Below are 25,984 nucleotides of genomic sequence, written 5' to 3'. Positions count from 1 at the left end.
GGTGCCAACGAAGGTAGAGTCGTTTCACTGCCTTCTTTCTTTTGTCCTCTGGAAGTTTCCAAATTTCGACCAATGCCTTACGCACTTCTTCCAAAGCTTTTTCCAGCGTTGTAGGTTTGGGAGGTTCAGCCGCAGCTCCTAGAGAAGATGCCGTGGACGATCCTGCTGTTGTTTCTCCGTTTTCTCCACCTTTTCCTTCATATGGTACAAGCTGCACTGACTCTGAGACAGGCTCGTCTTCTGTTGCTCTTTCCTGTTCATTATCTTTTTGGGGTCGTTTTATCTTGTATAGGTCCAACACGTCCACTTCTTTCTTTTGGTTCCCAATGTCTATCATGTATCTGCTAAGATATTTGCTCTCTCCTCTCTGCTTCCCCTTTTTCCTATCCTTCTTTTGTTTGGCAGGCTGCGGTGTTTGAAGACGATAAAGAATCTTTGCGTAATTGTACTTGGGTTCTTCATCAGTAGAGTCTTCCGTCTCATATGCGACATATTCCCCGGGCCGAAAATAAAAGTCATCGAACTGAACCAGAAGGTATTGAAGCTCCTCGGGATATTCTGTACCAAGCTCAGGTTCATGTTGTTGAGAGCCTTCAGCATCTATGTCTTCTGCCACACCAGCACTGTCGAGTATAGATGGTATTTCTTGCGGATCCATGCAATGGAGAACGGCTGAAAGATGCAACCAGCTTTCTTTGTCGATGTAACACCCTATTAGTTGGTTTATCTCTCTGCAGAGAACTCTGCGAATGTTGCTCGGCTCTACACCGTGTTTGATAAAAATGTGCTTCCTGCCATTTTCCTTCCCCACAAAGCACTCCTCGCCATTTGACCTTTTGCTGTTTGGAATAGGTGTATCTGATCCATTCTCAATTAGTTCTGTGGACAACACTTCCATGCAGCTCATGCCTAGTTCCTTTTGAAAGCCGCGAACGTTGTCGCGAACTTTATCTGTTAACTTAGCCCTCTGCCACTGATACTTGAGGATTCTCAGGAGTCCATCCACGAGTTGCGGACAAAATACCACCTGCCGGAGACGTTCTGTCGCTTGGCATTTACCTTCAATATCGGCCCGACACTTCTTGTCTTTACACTCTTCATGAAGTTCTTCCCTCACGAGGGATGCCAACAGTTTGGGTCGCAAATGAACTGGCAAAAGATTAACAAGTTGCTCTGGAGTCGCAAACGTCAGTTCTTTGCTCAGAGGATCAAAAAAATCGTAAGTAGTGTGCGCAATGCGATACTTGTAACGAGGGCAGTCAAAGAGCACAAGATCGCTAGAATGGTGAAGCCGTTGCTCCCTGCTTGGAAGATAAAGGGTACGAAATCCTGCTAAAGGATTGTCTTCACAACTTGTTTCTTCATCTTTAGTTTTGTCGTTTAAAGCGTGCAAAGTATAAAATAGCCCATATACTGCTTGCTTTGCGGCTGTCAGCTCATTAACATGCATCTTCTCCTCTCCAATTGACTCTTTAAGACGACTGAGAAGTTTGGCAAATTGTGCAGGTGTGGCGTTTTCCATTGCCCCAAGTCGTTTGAACAAGTGCTCGAATTGTCCATATTCTCGCGGAACTCTGTACAAGTAAGGTGGTAGCTCTTTTTCGAGATGATACGCCAACTGTTCACAGCAGACAAAAATACGCCCCTCTTCGACAAGAATGCAAGCAACGGAAGAAAGAAGACTTTGGATTCTGGCACATGTTTCTGAACACGACTCAAACGAATCGTTACTCGGACAGTTGCTCATCTCTGTTAGAAACGTGAAACTTGGATCATAATTTGACTCAGCAGACGGCGTTTGGCCTCTGGCTGTTCCCGATCTGCGCGCTTGGAGGCATCCCTTGAGATATTTTTTACATTTTCAATGACTTGATCCAGGGAAGGTTTCTTCAGAACATGCAGCTTTGCTAACTTTGGAGACTCTGTGGTGGCCCACGATGGAAGAAGCGAGGCGGATGTCCACACAAGCCTCTCGTAACTGTGGGGGACTGAATCCTTAAAATGAACGAACGGAGGAAGTTGATCCTGGTTTCCACTATCAACTAAATGCTGTTTGTGAAGGTGAATTAGCTCATCAGTTGCCTTTTGAGAAGCCAAGAACTTGATTGTTGAGAGCTCAGATAGATAGTTTTCATCATGTAGGGAGGTGTCGTTAAACAGGTGTTTCACTAGCACCATAGACTTTTTCTCCAAGCCAGGGCGACTTGAGTTGTTCACATGCTCTGCTTGTGTGGCCACATTGTTAGCAAACGTTTTGAACTGATCTTTGCTCACGTCTCCTTTTAGCCCAATTTCGCGAAGAAGATGTAACCAGTCAGAATCCTCGGTAAATGGCTTTGGTGGCTTTGATTCAGGGGGTAACATCACTGCAAAAACTTTCACACCTGGGTCATAAAAATACGAGGCCATCCGTGGTGTCCCAGAGGAATCCGGAATGAAAGCCAAAGTTCGCAGAGAATTGATAACTCTGGAGCGTTGATTTCTGTCGAAGCAAAATGGCAGCAATACTCGCCTAACGTATTCGAGGTGCACCATTCGCGTTGTTTGCTTTAGATCAGGGAACTTTGGAAAAATGAAGTCCAAGTAACAATCTAAGTGTGTCCTATCTCCTGCTCCCAAAACGTCTCGGTACAAACAGTCAAGCTTTGGTTGGGGTGCCAGGAACAAACATTCGTTTCCAGTCATCCAGACTTCTGACTCCTCATTGGGTAAACCAGTTGGTACAACATAAATCGATGGAACGTTCTCTAGGCTGACAAAAGTTCCACGAAAAGTCTTGAAAAATGGTAATCGTTTCACAGTTAAAGATGACGTAACGTTGGCTGTTATAGAACTGACATCTTCTTGAAGAAACTGCAGAATAGAAATCATTTCATCTTCAGAAAGTTTGCCGGAGATACTTTCTTGTTCTATCAGGTGGTCGATTACTTTGAGTACATCTTGCGAAGAGTTGGGGTGAGATAGGCATGGTTTGAGTACGGGAGAGACATCCCGTTTTCCATCGCGACTAATGAGATTGGCATCAAGTTCATGGCATCTGAGTTTGCGTAATAACTTGACAACGTTTCTTTGGCCAGGTGACCAAGTTTGTGATGAAGCCAGGTCAAGAATGACTTTACCTTTAGAAACTGGACTTAACATTCCCGATGAAGTCGGTATTACTGGCCACTGGCCCAAAGGATTCAGAAAACCGTCATTCGGATCCTTTTCATGAACTTTGAAAATAAACTCCCAAAGTAGCTGCAACCAATCTTTGGACGGGCCTCTCTTCTCATCCCATGGAATAAGGTTGTTCGTCTCATACCAACTGTCGTTTTTATTCTCTGGTAAGAGCGATGCTAAAGCGGAAATGTCAAATTTCCTGAGCACACGCTGATGGCTGGAAAGTATTTCCTTCTCGATGTCCAATAAAGGCGAAACGATTGTATGATGGATGAACAGGGATCTCTTTGTTGGTACCAATTTACAAAAATGAGTCAGAAACACTGGGTTAGCTTCTTGAAAACGCCTGAGAAATCCATCCTCAGTTAGTAAGAGAGGTAATCCAGAAATATCTGTTGCAAATTGAGGAGCCTTCATGCAGTAACTCAACACGGAGAGAACACCAACCGCTGAGCCTAGTTCTGTCTCTTGAACAGAGCAGGGCAGTGTACCGATATTCGCCGAACCTTCTTTCAAAAACTGGATGACTGCCTCAGGAGTAATCTGCCTTACACTGGTGCCTGCTTTCCTGAAATCCTCAAAGAGTCTTTGAGACGAATTTAGGAGGTTGAAGCCAATTCTCAACAATATGTCGCAGCGCTTTTCATCTGAGATGCTACTCACGGACATTGTGTTAAAGAATCCTTGTGAAGGAGGTAGCCAAAAACAGCGATTCGACTCTTTACTGTCAACGTCTTCTGTTGTTGTACCAGCCACTTTAACATTGTCTTTCTTTACCAGGGGTAGTACACTTGCATCTTGGCAACAAATTCCCCAAAACAATGAGGAAGCCAGAATGGTCCAATGGTTATCGACTGATGCTAAACGAGGAAAGAGACCATGGTACCATCGCAAACTTTCATAGATCTGGTGTGTTTTGGAGAAGCGATCCTCTACAGCAATTTCTGACCCAAGTACAAATTCCCTGGCCGTCAACAACAGCGAAACGTAGGCTTCAGCCAAAACCTTCGTTTTCACGAAGTTGTTCCATTGGCTCCCGAATCCTTCATTTTTTTCATCCTGCCACAGGTTTCTTCGTGCAGAATCGAGGTAGAAATGACCGTTAACATGAACAGGAAGACCAGTGTTTAATGGCAAAGGCAAGAAACAATAGGCTTTATATTGTGATGCCAACCCGGCACTGGACTTGAACGATGACTGCTCAAAAACCTTGGCAGCAATGCCTCCTCGAGGTAGCAAACCGTAAGGTCGACCATTTGGTACTTCCTCTGTTGTATCACTGGGCTTCAGACCAACGCATTGATGAATAAGCCATTTCTCCTTTTTACGGGTGTCTTGAATTAGTAGCGGGTATGTAATTCCGAACCATTCAATTTCATTCGTTTGTAATGTCTTGGAGCGCTTGAGGTGATCTGAAAGTTGTTTCCGAAGCTCAAAATCTACGTCTGATATCTCTGCAGAGACGGAATATAACTGCTTTAGCTGGCCCTCTTCAATCTTGGACAAGGTGATTTTCGTCAAATGGTTTAAGAACAGGAGTATTTCTTTGGCTTCGATCGTGAACAAAGAGATGAACCTTGTTATCTGCTCATGCGAAACTTGCTCGTTTGATATTAGTGATGTCCAGGGAAAGCTGTTGTTTCTCAGGGGAAGTCGAAACATTGTTGACATAGTTAAATCGAAATGATCCTCAAGATAACAAGGAAATATGTCCCTGTAGTCAGATCGTTCTTCCTCTCCTATAGGTGCAATAAGACGCCCAGGGCTTTCTTTTGTTGCTCCAGGAGCATAGCGGCAGTGAGGATCAAGGATACACAGCGTGTCTCCATTGGAGATGAAACTTGGACAGTCCGTGAGGTGGTAAACTGAATTGAATCCAATTCCATACTGCCCTGTCTTCGTTGGATCTTCTGTTTTGCTTCCAATTCCTAATCTCTGGATACCTTCCAAATCCTCTTCTGAGAACGGTTTATCGTTGTACACACACAAGGCAGGCCCTTGCAACTCTTTCCAGTTTTTACTGAGGAGTCGACTGGTGGGATGTGTTCGGGGATCATAAATGAAGTGTATCTCAGTTGCTCCAGCATCGTCAGCGTTTTGAACGAGCTCTTTAAGGATTCCTACGTCACATGGATATGACTTCAAAATCCCTTTCAAGCGATCAGTCAGCTCTTCTCGCTGACCAAATTCTTTTCCGATCGGGCGAGATATTTTAGCCAGTTTCCTCCAACGGATGTCAACCGCTCCCATTTTGTGAGCAAGATCAATGGGCACGTGCTTGTGAACATACTGGGTATCAACTTGTGAAGACACCCACGGTGCATCATTTATAGATAAGTCTCGTGCAGCTTGCATAACAAGGCAGTCGTCTGGCAGTGGAATCATGCCGTTTTCTTCTTGAAGAACGTCATCTGGTGCATCCAACAGTTCTTCGATCAAGCATTTCGTAACTTTAAATTCATCTTCACCGAGAGGTCTTCCTTGCTTCGCTTTTCTGAAGTCATACAGAGTACCTATGAAGTCCTCTGTGTTAAAGTAGTCTCTTACTCCTGTAGCACGGAACAGGCGTGGATAATTTTCGGCGAACGCTCTCGGAACTTCGTAAAGAAATGGTTCGCCGATTCCAGTCCACGTAAATGCGACCCGAGAGGATGACAGAAAGTTTCCTTGGATTAATATCCAGGACCGTTTGGCTAATCCTTCAATGATGATATCTGCAACAGGAGTGGAAAGGAGAGCTTGAAGATAGCTGTATACGTCATCGCAAACGCGTTGCAAACACTGGGCTTCAATTCGAGAGTGGACTGTAGAAGCGATAGCTTCGTCCAACTGAAAAAGAACTTCGTCGACAGTTGGCTTACGAACGTCAAATCCAAACAGATTTCTCGTTTCCTCATTAAGTCCTCCGCAGCCAAGGCTTTCACTTTCATCAAGGACTGGACTAGATGATCCTGCGACGAACTTGTATTCTTCCCCATACAAGTCTTCAGCAGGGAGCATATTAACTTCCTTTCCATGATCGTCGGACCCTCTCCATTTCATGATGTAATTTTTTGGTTTCTTGAGAACGGGAAACAAGGTAGTGCTCCTTAGTTCTGACGTTATTTCATCTAATCGGTCCCCAAGATTGTGAAGATAAGCATTGAAATACTCCACGATACACTTAACTCTCTTTCGAGCAGCTTGTTCACCTTTCACCCTGTATAACTCTCGCACGGTTTTTGCTCTCTCGAGCAGACTGTCCCAGTCAAGGATGTCAGTTTTCATACCCAGCTTCTGAAGCATTACAAGCCGCTCTCGTGTATGGTAACATGTTCCAACCGGAAATCGCTTGTCCTCTGGTGTAAACAAGGGTGCGGCTGCACCATTGGGATTTATCAACTCTTTCGGACATACCAAGTCATCGTCACCTGGGCCACAAGGAATACAGCAATTTGACTTGAGCAAGGAGAAATAGAGTATCCCTGAAGGGTCGTCTTGAAGACTTGAATGCACTCGTAGGCAGTGATCCATCAGATAACAAACAATGCGATCTCGTAAATTACCAGGAATATTCATGATATGGGGAAAAAAGACTTGTTTAAGAAACATTTCTGGTGTCATTGTTCGCTCTTTGATCATTTCATCACACCCAGCCTGTTTGAAGCCTTTCTTTGCAAATTCAGGCAGCTGAACTACTTTGTAATCATACATGGAAAGGACAGTTTCACTGTTAGGAATCTTTTGTAATTTCGCGTCTTGAAAGATACACTGGATAATTGGAAGCCACTTTCCTCCCATATTCACCAGCGGAACATTCGAGTTGGCGATTTTTTGATAAACGCTGTTGATGAGCGCTTTCCACGCCGCTGATTCTAACATCGCCGGATTTGGCCACAGTAAAAAACTACTGTAGAGTGCGATCTTCCCTTTTTCTTGCATGAGCACCATTTCGCTTAAGAGCTGAATGTAGGCTTGGGACAGTGCATCGTCCATAAGGCTTCTGTTCCATCGAACTTCTAAAGGCTGGAATCTACCAGTCTCAGCTGTTGTACTTTCCCAGATTCCTCGACGGTTTGACGTGACGGCAAAGTATCCGTTTACGTGGACAGGTAAACCGGTTGGAATGGAGAGGGGTAGAAAACAAAATAGTTCTCCTGGAACGACCTCTGGTTTTGAGACTCCCTCATCGTCGCTTCTGGAGGATATCTTTCCGGCTATTCCTGAGGCAGACAGGAGGCCCTGTTTTTTACCTTCTTCGCTTGTTGCTAAGTTGAAGGAACCGCCTGTTCCGAGGCTGGACGTCACCAACCAGGTGCCTTCTTCATGCCTTTTTGTTCCACTCTTACCATTCATCGTTGACGAAATAGTGACAATCTCTGACCGTTTTGGAGGCATCGTGGTACCGTTTTGTTCAATGGCTGCCTTGGTCCATTTCGCACAAGATTCAAGAAAGGTGGGTTCTTTTACAGATTTCTGACCCGACTGATGAACACTGACTGTATCTTTCGACACCTCAAAAATAACTTGAGACGTTTCATGACCAATAGAGTTCTTGTTTATTTCTGAAAAAGTGACCTTTTGCACATTTTGGGTAAACAAAAGCAAGCTTGGTGATGATTCTTGAAAAGAACGCACTATGTTGTGAATCTCTTCCTTACTGTAAATCTTGTCACTGATTTCCCCTCGCTTTGTTCGGAATGCAAATCTGAACAATGTTCCTTGAAAAAGAAACTTCTCAGATACATTTGGCAGAGTAGTATCGCAGCCAAACAATCCGTTGAAAGGTGCAAACTGATCAGAAAAGTATAGTAAATTGTTCGGATTCACTGAGAAATCCAACTTAATACCAGGCTTCGAGGGATTTCGAATTTGTGCTTGGAGGTGACTTGTATGTGGATCAAAGAACACTGCATAACTTCGACTTATGAAACTCGGTACATCAGTAAAATGGTAAACCGAGCTGAAACCAAGTCCAAAGCGACCTATCTTCTCGAGATCTTCTCTCTTCGTTGCTCCAGCCAACTTTGATATGTTAACCAAATCCTCATCTGAAAAAACGGCATTGTTGTACACTAAAAGAGCGGGCCCTTGACAGTCTGCCATACCAGGGGCCAGAAGCTTTTCTGTTGGGTGACTACGCCAATCGAGGACAAACTGCACTTCGGTTGCCCCAGCATCATCTGCATTTTGGACAAGTTCCCTGAAAACACCAACACCTTCTTTGTACTCATTCAAAATATTTTTCAGCCTGGTGGTAACTGGCTCGTGAGGACCTGTTTGTTCGATGCCAAGGCCCTCCGCGCATGATACGCGCGTGCTAATGGGTGGAACACCCAGCAAAGATGCAATTTTTGGGGATATTGTGTCGTGGATCATGGGAAACTGATTTGTGACTGGAAGCTCATGGCCTCCTTTCTTCAACCAACTTGCGTCACAAAAGGTGCACTCGTTGCAAAGGACGAGCTTTAGTGTTTTGTCCCAAGTCATAATGGGAACTAGCAGACGTCGGCGAAGTTCAGGATCAAGTGGTTCTTCCCCTCTTACGATCCAGTGCAGGATGTCATGTGATAGTTTTTGGTCGGCTGTTACATCTCTTGTTCCAACTCCTGTCTCGTGCTTTTCCTTGATCATTACAAGAACATCTAGGAAGTCTGGGTCATTGAACGTTATCCGTACGCCGGAACGTTCAAAAAACGCGCGAAAGGTAACGAAATCGCTTGGAATGACGTACAGGTAGGGAATGAAGTTGATATTGCAGGAACACGAAAAAGCTATCTTGTGTGGAAATGTAAACCCACTACCATGCCAAATCCACGCAGGAAAGCTCGAATCACCAGTAATCATCCTGGTGGCATCTTCAACGCTCTTTGATAACTCTTGGTAAATATCTTTCAACATCTCCTCAAAAAAGTGCTTTTCTTTGGTAGACATGGTTTCTAATGGTGTAGAGCATGCAGAGCGCAGCTGAGCGATAAGATGATGTACAGGAGGTGCCTTGTTCCAACCAAATGCTGCTTCAAGTGTTTCACTGCAGGATTTCCAAACCAGCGGCATCGTTGCTCCCACAATGTTTGCATTGGACTGGCTCACTATTTCACAAGGACTGTAGAAGCGTGCTCTATCTTCGAACCAAGGCATCATTCCCGGATAAGAGGGCGGACGATCCTCCTTCCTTGGGACCCATCTTTTAGCCATAAGCCCTTGGAATAGGGTTCTGTCAGAGTGTAGCATGTTTGGATTCTGATCCAGAAACTCTAGTAGCGCTAATGCCCTACGCGATGCAACACCGTCAACGACGTTCTCCATTGTTTGGGCAACCTGCAAAATGTCTTGAGTGTTTGGTGAACTCCTCATTCCAAGTTTCCGCAGTCCCTGAAGAATGTCTTCTTTCACAAAGTCGTCATGTGGAAACTTGCCGTTATTTCCTTCAAACAGTTGCCGCAAAATACTGTTCTGGGGATCAAGGATTTCACAAGGAGTGACTAATCTGTTACTCTGAGTGATGACAAACCGAAGATTTCTCAGTGATTGAAGGATAGCGTGGCTTTGCATGTAGTTGTACTGCCGAAGAACCCAGCACATTAATGTCGAAATCTGAGGGTGATTGTAGAATCCGCTGCATATGCCATTAAAAACAACTGTCATCAAAAAGTCTGTCGGATTCATCGCCGGTACACCAAGGCGCTGCAATAAGTTAATTGATTGGATATCCTTCAGGGATATGATACTGGAAGCGTTAGGTATAGGCAAACTTCCTGGAAGTTCGAAGCCAAATGGAGCGATTGTGCGAGATTGAAATCCATTCTTAACAGCAAGAAAAAAATTTCCATCAACTGCGTCAAAAATAGGCAACCCGAGAAGAAGGCTTTGCTGATCACAACTGAGCACTGCGGATGACAGAAAGCCTCGGAGCGCTCGTTTTTCGTCTGAGGAGCAATTTGTTGAAATTTTCATAGCACAGGTACTTTGGCCTAGGACTTGGAAAACTTTAAGGACCCCATAAGGGTTTGGCGAGGCAATGTAGTTGTGTAGAGTGTGGTGGCTTACGTAAGGCGGTATGTTCTCCAACACGATACACCCAAGCTTTCTGAGCAAGGACACAATTTGTGTTGGCAAGGAAACGCCTTGATCATGATCTCTGATAGCCAGACTTGATGTTCTCAGCTTCACTATGGCACGCTGTCCGGATGTAGTGTGAGGGATCAATGGCAACTCTTCAACTGGCGAAAGGTTGCCAGAGAAATCATTTTGGATCCATCTCCATACACACGCCAGCCAGTTCTCTGGTGGATGCCCGTTTTGACCAGGATACCAATAAACCAAATGACTGCCTCCAGACCATTCTCTTGGTAGCATTTGCCTTACGAGGTTCAGTGCAATGTCCTGGTTTATTTTCATGAGCTGTATTGGAAGCATAGCTTTGCGGTTCTTCCAATCACCGGCGGTGTTTGACAAATATTGTACGGCAGGATACTGATACTGGACACTGTCATCGAGAAATTTGGCTTCCATGTTGGGGAAAAGGGAACGCGAATACGTTGCTGCTAAAACATAGACAGCAGCATGAGGCTCGCGATTGTACTGCAGTGGGCGAAATTCGACAAAGCCTCCACTTGCCAGGGGAAGGAGTGGGACACCTTGCATTTCTTTCAGGTTCTTGTCGTTTAAAACATACTCTAGCAGACAAAGCTTCTTTTTCTTTGAAACATTCCATATGTTCCATGACCCCTTCTGTTTTTGCTTGAGGAGGTTCCTCAAGAAGGCAGGTGTGATAGTACGTGTACGCCAAAACATGCAGTCAATGGCTTTCAGCATGTGATTTGGTAGCGTCACAATTGCCTCGTTTGCTTGGGTTAGTGTTTCTAAAACCACTGTTTTAATTTCACTAGAATCTGTCATTCTGTCAAGTAAAACATCTTGGGGTCTTGACCACTTGCCACCGTCTGCAGGGGTCCAAAACACGTTCTCATTTGCCAAAATTGAGAACATGGGCTTTAGCACCCTTTTCCAGTGACTTTGTACGTCGTGAACAGTAGGCCAAGATAGATACACTTGCTGGGCATTTGCTGAAGGATCACCAGGTTCTCTTGTTTTTTTCCTAATCAAGTAGAGCAACATCGAAGCGTAAGCTTGGCTTCCGACTCTTTCTAACAACCTGACATTCCATTCTGCCGTGTTATTATTCTGACAATCCAACCCCGGCCATTTAAGTCCGCGTCGGTTGTCGGTTAAGCCAAAGTAGCCATGTACGTGAACAGGAAAGCCAGTTTTGGCGTCAGCATCAGGTGGCAGAGGCAAGAAGCAGAAGATTCTCCCTCCTGTTGAAGATAAAGCTTGGCGTTCTGAGGCATCCAAAGGAGCAGCAATACCAATCCATGGAAGGAGACCAAGTTCCGAGGACAATTGTCTCAGGACTGAATCTTGAGCATCGATCTCGTGGTGAACGAGCCACCTGCGACTAACCACTTTCCCTTTCTTTGCCACTTCATCGACATTTAAGGTCAAGGATAGCCTTGTGTTTGTGATACGCCCTTCGCTTACCTGCTTTATGTGTGTCAAAAGGGATTTCTTCTCTTCATGAACCTGTTGTCTGCAGCTTTCGTTCAATCTTACAGTAAATACGTGCTTTTGAATGTTGCTTCCGTCGGTCTCAAACAGAGTGATCTCTTCAATATTCTTTAAGAAAAGAAGAATCACAGAAGATTCTTTTTTCAGAGCATCAAACAATTGCCGAACCTTCTCAGGAGTGTAATTCTTTTTTGATAAATCGGATGGCTCAGTTCTTAGGGGAAAACGGAACAGAGTGCCATTATAAAACTGTGTTGATATCTTGCAGTCCAAGACGCCTTCATACGGTAGGAACTGGTCTTCGCACTCTTGAAGAGGCTGGTCTTTCAAAGAAAACTGCTCTCCTGTTTCATTTCTTCCAAAGTGGATTTCGTGAGGATCAAGGAATGCTATAGCGTCACCGCTCACAATGCTTGGAAGATCTAAACACAAGGTGGAAGGAAATTTTTGTCAAATTGTGGTAAAAAATTACCTTCACTAGCTTACTTACGAGTACAATTTAATAATAATAATAATAATAATAATAATAATAATAATAATAATAATTTAGTATTTATATTGCGCAAATTACATGTAACATATGATCAAATGCGCATTACATGAAATTAAATTATCGACATTAATGAGTTATCCAGAATAACTAAAAATATTGTAAAAAACAATGGATCTATAGAAATATCATATATACAAAATATAAAAAAATAGTCCTAATAAAAAGCTAATCTAAAAAAATGGGTCTTTGGTAAACCTTTAAACCTATTAAAATTGGGCTCATTTCGTATTTGTGATGGTAACCCATTCCACAATTTAGGTGCCGCAGCTAAAAAAGCGCGGTCACCCAATGTCTTTTTAGTTAAAGTTTTTGGCGTTTGAAGCATGATTCCCATTGCACACGATCTTAAATTGTATCTCCTTTCTTCCTTTTGGCTAATGAGTTCTTGTAGATATACTGGAGCTTGTCCATGAATCTCTTTAAAAGTAATTATAATAATCTTAAGTTGAATCCTAAATTATACTGGAAGCCAATGAAGCTTACGCAGAATTGGTGAAATATGATAAAGCAAGCAAGCTCTCTGATTGGCGCAAATTTTATGCAAACGCACGGTGGCTTGAGGCGGGGTTTGTTTAACCTGAAAGTACCTTTTCATTCGCCAAAGGAAATTTCCAAATTTTAGTTGAATGATAAGCGCCCACAAAAAACAATAGTGAAATGTACAAATACTGCAGGAGGACGAGGAAAGGAGCTAATGCAGATATTCAGGTTTCCCAAGCCGGTGGTGCCTTTTCTCTCATTGGAGGCAAATTTTGACCGAATACCCAAGATCGGAAAGCTTTGAGCACTAAACAGTCCATTGTTTTCCACACGATATGATATGTGTCACCTTGAAAGGACAAATATACTTTATTTAAAGTTGTTTCAGTATATAGTCGTCAGGCATTGCCCATTTTATAGGAATCAAATTCGACTTTACGTTGTATTATTGCGCCTTTCAAAAACATGGGGACTCAATTTTACAGCCCTGTTCATGATTATTTGCGGTGTTAGTCGGTTAACCATTCAAAAGAAACCGCCAAAGGGGATCGCAATCCACCAATCACAACGCGGCATAAGCCTCGTTGACCCGTTTCGCGGCAGTGACGGATATGGCATCGGGAACCACGCAAAGCAGGAACTTAAATTGCAAAAGCAATGCTTATGCAAACCCTACATGTGTGCTTTTTGGTTTAGTACATCTCTATGACGTCATCTGGTTGTCAAGGGTGTCAAGGGACCAGTCAGGTGCTTACGAACGAGACGTTTCTGACCCACCCATTTCAGAGCGGTCATCTCCCCTAAATTTTTTAAACAATCGTCTCTAAAAGTGAAAAGATACTTAACAATACAAATGTGGTGGTGTCAAGACAAGTTACACAGGAAATCAGCTCACTTCCAGTTCTCGTGGTTATGCTCCCCATTTAGTTAGTTTATAAGGACGTATTAAGTGTGATTTTTGCACGGTTCCTGCACATTGTAAATGCGAAACTAACTTGAGTCATTGTTTCATGATAGTAGAGACCTTTAGATCCACGTTTACGGCTGACCTCAAACTGCTGGAAGTCACGTGACTAGCGCTTGCCGTCACCTTCGAGGGTAAGTAGGGAGCTTACGAAACGAGGACGACGACAGCTACGAGGACTTCATTTAAAAATACTAGTTCGCGTCATTCATATCACTAAGAAACTATTAAAAATGTGTAGTAACTGTCAAATTATTAAACTGGCATGAGTGGGTTGGAAGCGTAGAGAGAGAGAAATTCATCGTCATGTGCTAACGTCCTCCACAGAACCTTGAATTTGGTCATTTCACGTCGTCATTTAGGAGATGACTGCAAAGAAATGTACCAAAATGTAAAACTGGTCAGGGTTTTTCTCTGTCCTTGTGTGGTCCCATTTCCTTCAGTAGGGCTAACGCTCACATGGTTCATATGGGATTGAAATCTAGCACTTCACATTACACTCTATTCAGTTAACTCTATTTATTTCGTTGACTGAAACATCAACGCTGAGCATCGAGGAAATTCAATATGGCCGCCTCCGCAGCTTTGTATTTGTCTACTTAAATCTAAATGCACGAACTATCACAACTTCTAACGCCAAACAGCAAACCTCAAACCTCAGTTTGCGGTTAGCCGTAAACGTACATCTAAAGGTCTCTAAGTAATCGCTTCGCGTCCACTCCAAGCATTTTAACGTGACAAAGGTGTGGCAAACCATCAAGGCCGAAACAGAATGAACGACGCTCAATGTAGGAGAGAAAATGAAAAATTATCCTCAAGCGCTGACGTTCTCCCTAAAACCTCAAATTTGGTCATTTCACGTTGTTAGGGAGCTTAAGATATACGACGACGACGACGTCGACGAAAACGCCAGAAAACAATGATATCATTGGTTAAAAAAGCATAAATAATCGTGCTGCACGTGCGGCACGGATTTTAGCTCATATTTTTGCGGTTCTCTGCGTGAGGACGACGTGAAATCACTAAATTTTAGGTTTTGACGACAACGTGAGCATGCACCAGAGAATCTTTCATTCTCTATTTTCAGTTTGAAACCGCTCTTAACAAATTATTTGTAGGATGCGTCGCCCACGTTGTACGACGTGAGCAAAATGGAATAATCGCGAAAGACTTTTACTAAAGCAAAGTTTTTTTTTTGAGGTGACGTTTTCGTCGACGTCGCCTTAAGGTCCCTGTTAGGGAGTTTAAGAAACCACGACGGCTACGGGGACAAAAACGTCACTTCAAAATATACGTTTGAGCTATTCTAAGTATTTCGGGATTATTCAATCTTGTTTATATTATACAATATGTGCGAAGTGTCCTATAACTGGATTGGTACGGACGGATTTGAAGTAAAGAGCGAGACTGAAAGATTCACTGTAGTTTGTCCACGTTGTCGTCAAAACCTCAAATTTGGTAATTTCACGTAGTAGTTTTGACGAGTACGGGAGAGAAATGTTCAAAAATGCGTGCCGCACGTGCAGCACGATCATTTTAGTTTTTTCAACCAATAATATTACTGCTTTTTGGCGTTGTCGTTGCCGTAGCCGTTGTCGTTTCTTAAACTCCCTGTTGTTTTGCTGACGACGGCAAAGAAATAGACAAAAATGAAAACATGCACGTGCAGAGCGTGCAATGCTATTGCTTTTGCAAACTAAATATGCAAATTTGTGACGTTCTGGGGCCGGTTGCTCGAAGCCCGGTTAGCGCCAACCGTTGGTTAAGAGGTATCAAAACCAATAGGCTTTCATGGTATTTAACTTTTAAGTTTACAATAGAGCAACTTTCATGTGACCTTGAAAAAATAAACGTAAAAACCGATCGTAAACAAAAATCCAAAGCACTTCATTGGCTTAGAGAACACGGATGCAAACAACGTAATCTCTGCATTTAACTTTCTGGAAAGTTTCCCTTTGACGTCATTTGAAATGCAGTAATGTGATTGGGTAATCGAACTGCTTACTGCCCATATTAGGAGTTTCCCTTGCGGGAATAAGAAGAAGCTTTGTTTTAATCTTGCCAAACATTGGTCCTTTAAACAAATTGCGAACACTTTTTAAAGGTCATACCAAAGTCGCTCTAATACGAGCGAGTGATTTGGAATGAAGACCTTGCAGCCGTCTTCGTCACAGTTACTACGGGAGTAGATCTACGATGTCGACGTCAACGAGCGTGAACTCGATTTAAAAAGGTTGGTACACATCTTTTAAACCTTTTCCTTATTATTCCAGATAGTTCAACTTCTACAAGCTAGACGAATTATCCAGGAACTAAAGAACCGTGTTTAAACTAGGATATAAAATCAAAATTCGTCAATTTGCGCTCACGCTTCAAATGGAACTTGACTTTTGGTCATTTCACGGTGGAAACTTTGCTGAGAAAGTGAACAAAACTTCAAAACAAACGAGCAGAGCCAAAATTTTGTTCAATACACTTTATTCCAAAATGGCTGTCATTTTGTATTCTTTTGTTTGCTTGCAAATTAGCCCTTGTTGCCCCTTGTTCTTAAGCTGTAAATTCAAAGAATATTTCACCTTGAACGAGGCAACAAGGGCTAATTTGCAAGCGAACAAAAGAACACTAACATGGTGGCCATTTTGGAATAAGGTGTGACGTTCTAGTTGACGGCCGCGTCGTACATCTGGTCGCCATGTTCGTGGATGAAAAGAAAAGATCCCTCATTAGTTCCTTTTGTTCATCCACCAGCAGTTGTACATTACATCATTGTTATCTGCGTCTCCATACATTGGTTGCAAAACATCTATTTGTAAGCTAGCAAAGAGTGGTCTCCTTTGCCCTCTCAGCGTCTATTCGTGCTCTCTTACATCGACACTTCTATCGCTCTTAAATGCAACTCACCGGTCATGTGATAAACTGAATTGAAGCCTATTCCAAAGCGACCCACTTTCAATGGATCGTCTTTCTTGCTGCTTTGCATGAGTCTTTGTAGGTTTTCCCAGTCACTTTCCTTGAAAAGGGCGTTATTTTGAGCATACAAAGCGCATCCCTGAAACTTAGCAAGTCCGGGTTTGTACAGCGACGATCGTCCGTAAAAGTTCGATCGGGAATCCAGTAGGAAAGAGACTTTGGTAGCTCCTGCATCATCTGCATTTTGAATAATTTCCTGAAAACATTTGTGAAAAAACCCTCAGCTATAGGTGGTTTTCACGTGACGTCATCGCCGCTATGTTGGTGGACGAAAACAAAGATCTCTCATTATCTCCTTTTTTCGTCCACCAGTAACTGCACACAGCAGCATTGTTATCTGTGTCTCTAAAGGCGCTGTTACACCGCGCAATTTTTCGTGCAACTTGTCCCTCAACGCCTTTTTGAGACAAGTTGCACGAATCATTGCCCAATGTAACATACCTTGCAACGGCCAAAAAGGTTGCGAGACCAGTTGCAGAAACCGTTGCGGAAAGTAGAATTGAGTTCTACTTTCAGCAACGGTTGCAACAAATCATGCAACTCGTGTCGCAACCCTTTGCGGCACCAGCCAATGAAAATGTTCCTTTAAGTTCATGTGATCATTGAAACGAGACAAGTTGCATGAAACACCCGCAAAACGACTTCTTTCGTAATGTGAGAACGTTTGTAGAAATGGCGTTGCGAAACAAGTTGCATGAAAACTTGCACAGTGTAGCAGCACCTTAAGGATTGGTTGCAAACCGCCTATAGAGTCACTCTTACTTGACAGCCCAGGACAAGAGCCCAAGAAACCTGACAAAGACGGCCAACCGAGAAATTGGCAGGCTTATTAACCATAGGGATATAATTTTGCGCAAAGCTTATCACGGCAGATGAGAGAGTTCCAAATTGGTGTTTAGTCAAGAGAAAAGGAAAGCCAACCTTTGCCCTCAAAGTTTGGTTCTTGTTCAGTTAATAAACTAGCAAGAAAAAAACCCTCGGAAAAATGGTTCAATGAGCCATGAACCAGTGAATTCACAAAGCGTAACATATTCTGAAACGAAATTAAATCTGAACCCAGATAAATGGGATAATTGTGGGTTAGGATGAAAAAACAGTCACTTCACTTGAAGGTATTGGGGATTAGCTTTGTTGACACTACAATGTACCTTCAAAATCTGTCCTCCATCTGGATATCGCTCAAGAATGCTTTTTAAAATATGCGTCAATGGTGGTCGCCTCTGACCATACGACTTCCCTTTGATCAACAAAAAAAAAAGAACACGACTAGTTTTAGCTTTGCATTTATTTATTTATTTAACTTTGCCAGTCAAGCTGACAGAGCGCCACAACAGCTTGCGCCAATTACTGTGGCCCCCTTTTTACCCTCTCAACCATGATACACAACAGAAGACAGACCACAACACCGGGAAACTACCCTACTCTTAGCGACAAGTGTGTGGGTTCTTTTTCGTCCCACAGGATGATGAACATTGAAGGGTTGTGAGACGGGGCCTATGGTTTATCGTCCTTATCCGAGAAGACTAGAGAGTCTAACCATTTGCAAAGGCAGTACTCTCTCCTCAGTTATTTAAAGACCCTGAGTGTTGGTCCGGCCGGGGTTGAACTTACGACCTCCCGCGTGACAGCCCGGTGCTCAACCAACTGAGCCACCGGTGCGCGGTCGAAATTTTGGTTTTTCGAAAAGGCTAACCTTAAAATAACACAAAATTCTCCAGACTGACTTCTGTAACAAAACACTGAAAGTAGTTAAACAGTATCGATATTAAATCTATCGTTCTCAGGTTTCAGTAAACGGTGAATGGAAACTTTAAGAAACGACAACGTCTGCGGCAAAGGCAACAGCAACGCCAACTCCACAAAACAATAACATCATTGATTTAAAGAGGACAAATAATCGTGCTGCACGTGCGGCACGCATTTTATCAGATATTTGTGCGTTAAACTGCCTAACCAATGGCGTGAAATCACCAAATTTGAGGTCTTGATGACAATGTGAGCGGTTTCATTCTCTATATTTAATTCTCCAATTTACTATTAAAGGGGATATGTCACGCAAAATGGAGCGAATCCGCTCTGACGAAGGGCTAACGCTCGAAACGTCAGCTTTTAGAATCTCTGTACGGTGGCCAATTTACATTATCAACTCCGTTGATAAAACCAAATTTTTGTATACTTTTAATATATACATGTATATGTATATTTAGGTAGGCGTAAAAGCGGAGCTTCTCAGGTATTATTTAGTTACGTGTTTTTTCCGGCATGCTCATTATCATAAATTAGTCCATTTTCCCGTGCTCTTTCTTCCTCTTTTCGCCATGTTTCGTCACCATTATTCAGCCTTATTTTGTACTCCTGCTTGCTATATCTTCCGCTGTTCGTTAATATAATTTTGTCTCTTTATTTGGGCTCTTTCTTGCTCTCTATCTCTCGTTGTTTATCACTGATATTCCACCTGTTTTCTCATGCTCTCAGTCGCTCTCTTTTAGCTGAGCATCGCTTACTCGTCGCCTGCTAATTTGTCTTTTTTTCCTTTTCTCCCTCTCTTCTTTCCTCGTTGTTCTACTTATTAAAAAATACTTAGCTTGTTTTTTCGTCTGTCTTCAAAATTTTTGTTTGTTTTACTAAAACACGTGTCAAATGCAGTACGCTGACCATGCGACCTCCCACCGAAAAAACGCGAGGTTCCAGCCCATGCATCAACGCGGGTTCCAACAGCACGACATTTCGCGTATTGCTTTACATGAAAAGTTGAACGTACGGACGGACGGTCGGACAATGAAGTCATAACCAAACCAAAATTTCTCAAATCGATGGGTTACTCTCTATTTCTTAACCATGGTGCTCCACCAAGCTCCGCTCATATACTAGTGAGGTATTGCGTTCCAACCTAATAATCATTGCAATTCATAACACGTTTTGGCATGCAGTTTGTTTTGTGTCTTTTTTATCTGAAACTTAGGAATGCCTTCATATAATTTTTGTATGATTTGCTTTCTTTCTCCAACGATCTCAAACACCGCCGTACTTGCAAAAAGGCATATTATCCTGGTGGTGAGATCGTAAATGTACCTCGCAAATTATAACAACAGACGCACTTAATTAGGAGGGATTCGGAATTGTTATTAACTTTGTGGATGGGATACAGGCCATTTCCGAGTCGACTACACCCTAAAAGTGACCCTACTGACAAGCGAAACCTTTACGATTGTTGTAAGTTCTAATATGAATCAAAATTGATTTTCATACGAAAGTTTTTTTTAGTTAGTTTGTATTCGTGGCATTCGTCGAACAAATTTCGTGCATGGAAATTGAAATGCCGATTTTTTTTCTGAATAGGATCTTTCTTTCAGAAATTGTCAGCTCTCAAAGCTTTATTGGGATGAAAGCTAATGCGGTCATAAATTAATGCGTCGGCTGTAACATCTGTAAACGAAGAATTGCGCTTGCAGCGTACTTGTTTGGCGGTCAGGAGTTGTATATCTTCCGATGTGATAAACCCAGTTGTTGTTAAGTTGTATTACGTATCTGTGTCGGTTTGTTCTCAGGTTAATCCGATGCAATATTTCAGTTAAAACGTTTCTTTGGAACAACAAGCAACAAAGTTGATCACTCAATGAATCAAGAAGAAGTACAAACCTTTAAGTCTGGAAGATGCCATCATGTGCAGAGCGTCTTCTTAGTGAAACATGAAATTCTGAATATTCTAAGCGCAGATGCATACGGAGACCACTAAAGAAGAAAAAAGAATGACCTTACTTGGTTGGTTAACCCGTTTATCTAAGTTGCAACAACTTCATACGTTATAATCTGAAATCAGTCGTCCTTTCAAGTTATTAGTACTAAGGCGTTGTTGGAACAGTGTTGGATACAGGTAATTCATTGCTCTTTGTTTTTTCCCAGGCAGGAATTCTTTAGAGAAAGAGGCGTGGATTTATTTGGTAACGACAGATGTAAGAATTATGTAGAAACACTAGATTTCGACTTCTCCAAGGAACTGGGCTTCATGGACAGCTCGACACTCGTGAATCTCAATTTTACGGTGCTTCATAAATTTAGGGCGAACAGACTTCGGATTAATTCTTCAAAAGGAAAATTTATACAAAAGCAAAACTATTGTCAAATACTTGTGAAATGTTCGTGGCTAGTCTGAAGCGGCGTTTCGTCTCGGCCAAGAGACTCTAAGGAAAATTTTCCTTAGAAATGAGCTCATCGAGTCTCCGTTAGGATTGGAACTTTCAGATTCTTTCAGGTTCACTTCACATGCAGCCATCTTCAAGTCAGCCAAATGGAAATCGTTGGAACTACTATACAGCGAACACCTCCAGCGAACTCCTACTCTAGCTCTGTTAGTTTACGGCAAAACTTCCATTTTTTTTTTCTCTCGTACCGGATTCATTTAACGCCAAGCTGGGAAGTTTTGTTTATGCAAGTTGCTTTGAGAAGAGTTCATCAGCATTTGCCTTAGACTGGATTTTGGTGATTGCATAATCACTTCCACAAATTCCGCTTTTGCTTTAAAAGGCGTTTGCTTCCTTGGTTACATAAGGTTATTACATTCGGTAAGATGTTATAACAATTGACGGAAGCTCTGCATATCGTGGGCCCTATACAGCCGAGGACAGTAGAAATGAATCAGACTGCTCATAAACTTCTAGTGCTTTCTTTATCGTGGCTGACATATATATCAAACTTTTTGCATGATTTAAGAACCATTTTAAAGAAAATTCAATTTCCAGCTAAGGTTTCAACAATGTTACCGCTTAGGAACCAATCGGGAGACTTGACATTCTTGGAATTATGAAACACAAGGCAACCCGGCGGGAAATTCAGGATTCAAGCCCGGCCTACTGTGAAGAATAAAACAACACCACACGTACCTTCGTTTTTATGTAGTCCTGTATCCTTTCTTGCAGTTCATTTCACTCTTTTGCACGGAAATTTGAGCTTTAAATCCTCAAAAATCGTCTAAATAGCCTTGGAATTCCGAGGCAAGGAGGAAAAGTGAAGATAGCAAGTTTGGGCGGACTCTAAGAAAATTGGCCAATCACATTGCGGGAAAAAAGGGAAACAATTAAACCGGAAGAAGAAACAGATTCATGGAACACTTATTGTCATTCTCAGAATCGCCGGAACTACGTCATTTTTGTATTCTGGTAATTTCTTTAATTTCTACGCTTTTAAGTTAACTTTAAAGGTTAAATTTTAAACAACGGTTTCGTTTCTTCCTACCGTCGATCGCTGTGGCATACCGTTCAAAAGGGGTATGAAAAATCCAGAATCGAATTCCACTGATGCAACTGCTAAGAAAATAGTGAGAACATCACCATAGTTGTCCAAAGCTAGCAACCAAATGCCCATGAAATGAGATTAGGAGTGGCAAATTACTGATAGAATGTAAGAAAATCTCGTGCGCTTCATTGGAGTAAAAAGAAGAGTATAAGAGCGCTTTCCTTTTGTCAGAACTGGCCGGCCATACCCATCAGTTTGCAAAGAAAATGCAACAATTTGATAATCCCTCGTATTCTTTTCGAGGAGTATGTATCATATGTTGATTTGAAGACTTTGTAGAGATAGTCCTTCCAAATGCCCGGTCAGTTCTATCAAATGAAAAGCGTCCTTAGATATGTCATCCATGCAACAATACCAACTATTACCAAATATCGGTTGCTTCTGTGGGTAAAGGATCACAGTTTACGTCATCCAATTATCCCTACGTTAATTCTGTGCACTTGCATAATGAACAACATCATTGTGACAAAGCCGGATAAAGCAACCTAATGTTTTCTGTAGACCCAAAAGCGAGGAATTAACATCCATACATCATGTTTTCATCTCAACCAGTCCACTACTTCAAACCTCCACAAGTCTACACTCCAACATGTCCACACCTCTATACCTCCACAGGCCCACATGCCCACGCGTCCACAGGCCCACATATTCACATCTCCACAGGTCCACTGTCCAAATGTCTACAGGTCCACAGCGTGTATTGTCCGAACATTCATAGGTCCACAGGGCCGGCCACAGGTCCAGATGTCCCCCGTCCAAACGTCCACAGGTCACATGTGCACATATACAGGTCCACACATCCACATCCCCCCGGGTCCACAGGCCCACACATCCACAAGTCCATATATCCACAAATACTCTTCTTAGTTGACAATTCTCTCTCTCTCTCTTTGGATTATTCAAAGCCTGGTTGCTACTTGTTCTCAATATCCTTTTAATTCGAAAAATATCATAAAATTGATGATTCGTTTACGTCGATTAAAATAATCACTATTCAATGATTGTGGGATTTTAATAATGTCCCTCTGTTCAAATTTCATCGTTCAAATTCGGTAACATATCAAATACGCGTTCTATGGTACACCAACCAAAATATCGTGAATAATCCAAATGCCAAGCCAAGTCAAAGCTCCTTAAAGTAATAAACAATGCTTTTCAGGACCTCTGCAAACCGTCTCATGTCTATTTTTTTGTCAAGAGTTTAATTTACCAATTGATTGCTGTTGTAGGGTATAATTCCAACAACCCTTGAAAACTGAAGATTTTTTCAAGCTTCTTGGAAAAACGTTTGGTTTCAAAGACTGTAATTTCTTAAAAAATACACAAGTTTTTTGGCTATAAAAGGAAACGGTATACATTATGGGATACTATTCATTCCTCCTCTGATACGTTACCGAATTTGAACGATCAAAATTCAATGATGTTTTTGAGCAGTGGGCCATTAAAATCCCACAATCAGTAAATGGTGGTTATTGTTATCGACGTAAATGAATTATCAGTTTTGATATTTATCGAATTAAAAGGATATAGAGAACAAGTAGGAAAGGGGCTTTGAATAATCCAAAGGGCGAGAGAGATGTAGAATTGTCATGCAACTAAGAAGAGTACTCGTGGACTGTGACCTGTGGACGTGTGGACAGTGAGTCCATGGTTGCACTTGCAACCTCTTCCCTGGATAAGAACAATTTTATCCATTTTCCCCCGGAAATCATGATTTTGAAAACTTATCTTTCCATTGTTGTGGTTGTTCCGGTACACCTTGACGGTGAAAGCTAGCTACTGCTCATACCGTGGGAAAGGAATTTCATCAAAATGTTTTACTGAAGTGAGTGGGGTAGTCACTCAATAATTTGGGCCCATTCCACTAATGGGTGGTTTTCGAAGTATGTGTGGGCCTGTAGATGTGGACCTGTGGACGTGGGGATATCTGAACCTGTGGACAATACACGCTGTGGACCTGTGGGCCTGTGGATATGTCGACGCGTGGACATGTAGGCCCGTGGGGTTGTGGAGGTATAGGGGTGTGGACATGTTGGAGTCATGGTCGTTTGAAGTAGCGGACCTGTGACGGGTTGAGGTGAAAACATGATGGATGGATTTTAATTCCTCGGTTTTGGGTCTACAGAAAACATTAGGTTGTTTTATCCGGCTGTGTAACCATGATGTTCAATGATTCATACAATGATTTGCTATTAGTCTCTCCCCTCGGGGCTTTTCAGGACTAATTTTACAATACTTTTGTGGGGGACTTTAGCCAGACTGCTTGTTACGCAGTTTACAATTAATTTTTATGGAAGTGAAAGATGCCCCCGTCCAGCTTAGGTTAGACCACAACACCGGGGACTACGTCCCCTACTCTTATCGAACAGTGAGTGGGTTCTTTAACGTCCCATACTATTTAATTTCCAACAAGGGTTATGAGACGGGACCTCTGGTTTACAGTCCTTATGCGAGAAGACTTGAAAGTCTAACCGTCTAATGTAATTCTCCTCAGTTATTTTAAGACCCTGAGTGTTGGTCCCGCATGACAGCCCGATGCTCAACCAACTGAGCCACCGGTGCGCGGTTAATTATGCAAGTGCAAAGAATTAACCTCGGGATAATTGCCTACGGGAGCAACCCAAATATCTCAAATGTTACAATCAAGTTCTCACAAGTTCTAAAGAGATCAATTGAGCAATCAGTGAGTACAAAATATGAGCAAACTAGGACTAGCAATGACAGAAGTACGTTAAAGAACTTGACTCGAGACGCCGGAGATGTAAGGGCAAGCAGATGTTTGATGATCATCACTGTGGCACGAAGGACAACATATTAATTAAACACTTGTACAGCTGCCCCTGCTGTTAAGTATAGTTGTACGCAGAATTTAACCGTGGCAACAAAATTTCATGAGGCACACTATCAAACAACACGAAGAACAAGAATGCCGCCATGTTGGATTATCGAAGCGAAGATGCGAACCTTGGCAACTCGAATCCAGTGAGCCTTAACTTAAGATGTAAGTGATTGCAGAGTGACATTTTCATCTTTTGGTTGTGTGCGCTCGTGTTAGTGCAAAAAAATTTTATGCCTTTGTCTACAATCTCGGTTTCGGCTTGCTAGATTGCATCAAACGTTTTAAATTAATGGTTCTCGAAGTAGAAGACAGGGCCAAAGACGTAGGCAAACGTAGGCGAACTGATCGTGGCCAAAACGACCCGTAAGCGAAACGACCGACATTCGTTTAATCTAACAGTTTTTCGCTATCTAACGGTCTGCTCACCTTTTTTTCAATCTTTTCAGTTCCGGTGTCCGTAACAATGCAAGTATTTGTAGTATTTTGTAGCTGTATTTCCTTCATCCAGTTTCACTTAAAGTATGATTAACATGTTGTAACTTTTTTTATCACTTCGTTATTTTACTGTTTCAACCGAATATTCTTTCAGCCCACAAACCTTTACTTATTATATATTCAACAAAACATCGCGTTTCTTATTGGTCCATGACGAATGCATAAATAGGAGGAGGTTACAGAGTGCAATACGGAAGTTGCTATGGAAACTAGCACTTGAGTATATAATAAATAAAAAATCGTATGAACTTGATCGTGCATTCCGTGATTTATGGTCACTCGTGATGTTTTGAAATCGCACTGACCTTCGTCTCGTGCAATTTGGAGAACTTTCAAAACATCACTCGCGCCCATAAATCACGAAATGCTCTCGAGTTTATATGATTTCCTATACTCATCTCGAAATTCCCCATCTTCGCAAATAAGGTAAAGGTAAAGTCTGCTACGAGCCTAGAAGGCCCATCAGGCCGGCGCTTATCTCCGGTTTCTATAGCATGAAGCGACTAGGAGTATTTCTACTCCCCCTTGGATGGGATGCCAGTCCACCGCAGGGCTACCCCCAGCATTAGATTCGCCGGTACCCATTTATACTCCTGGGTTGAGAGAGGCACTGTGAGAGTAAAGTGTCTTGCCCAAGAACACAACACAATGTCCCTGGTCAGGACCCGAACCCGGACCA

General features: G+C 42.4%; 1 protein-coding gene across 1 annotated transcript in view; it reads right to left on the bottom strand.

Moving 5' to 3' along the window:
* LOC138027074 (sacsin-like) overlaps window positions 1–21,668 on the bottom strand; it is a 22,512-nt gene extending 844 nt beyond the window's left edge. Inside the window, 6 exon segments of the mRNA XM_068874575.1 lie at window positions 1–1,764; window positions 1,767–12,134; window positions 16,611–16,875; window positions 17,828–17,916; window positions 20,319–20,411; window positions 21,560–21,668. The exon segment at window positions 1–1,764 is cut by the window's left edge and continues 844 nt beyond it. Coding sequence (XP_068730676.1) covers window positions 1–1,764; window positions 1,767–12,134; window positions 16,611–16,875; window positions 17,828–17,916; window positions 20,319–20,343 — 12,511 coding nt within the window. The 5' untranslated portion in view covers window positions 20,344–20,411; window positions 21,560–21,668.
* Between the last annotated feature and the right edge of the window lie 4,316 nt (window positions 21,669–25,984).

The sequence above is a fragment of the Montipora capricornis genome, chromosome 12 (assembly GCF_036669925.1).
Source record: "Montipora capricornis isolate CH-2021 chromosome 12, ASM3666992v2, whole genome shotgun sequence".
NCBI lineage: Eukaryota > Metazoa > Cnidaria > Anthozoa > Scleractinia > Acroporidae > Montipora > Montipora capricornis.
The sequence above is the reverse complement of the archived record's forward strand: the minus strand, read 5'-3'. Positions and strand labels throughout refer to the sequence as shown.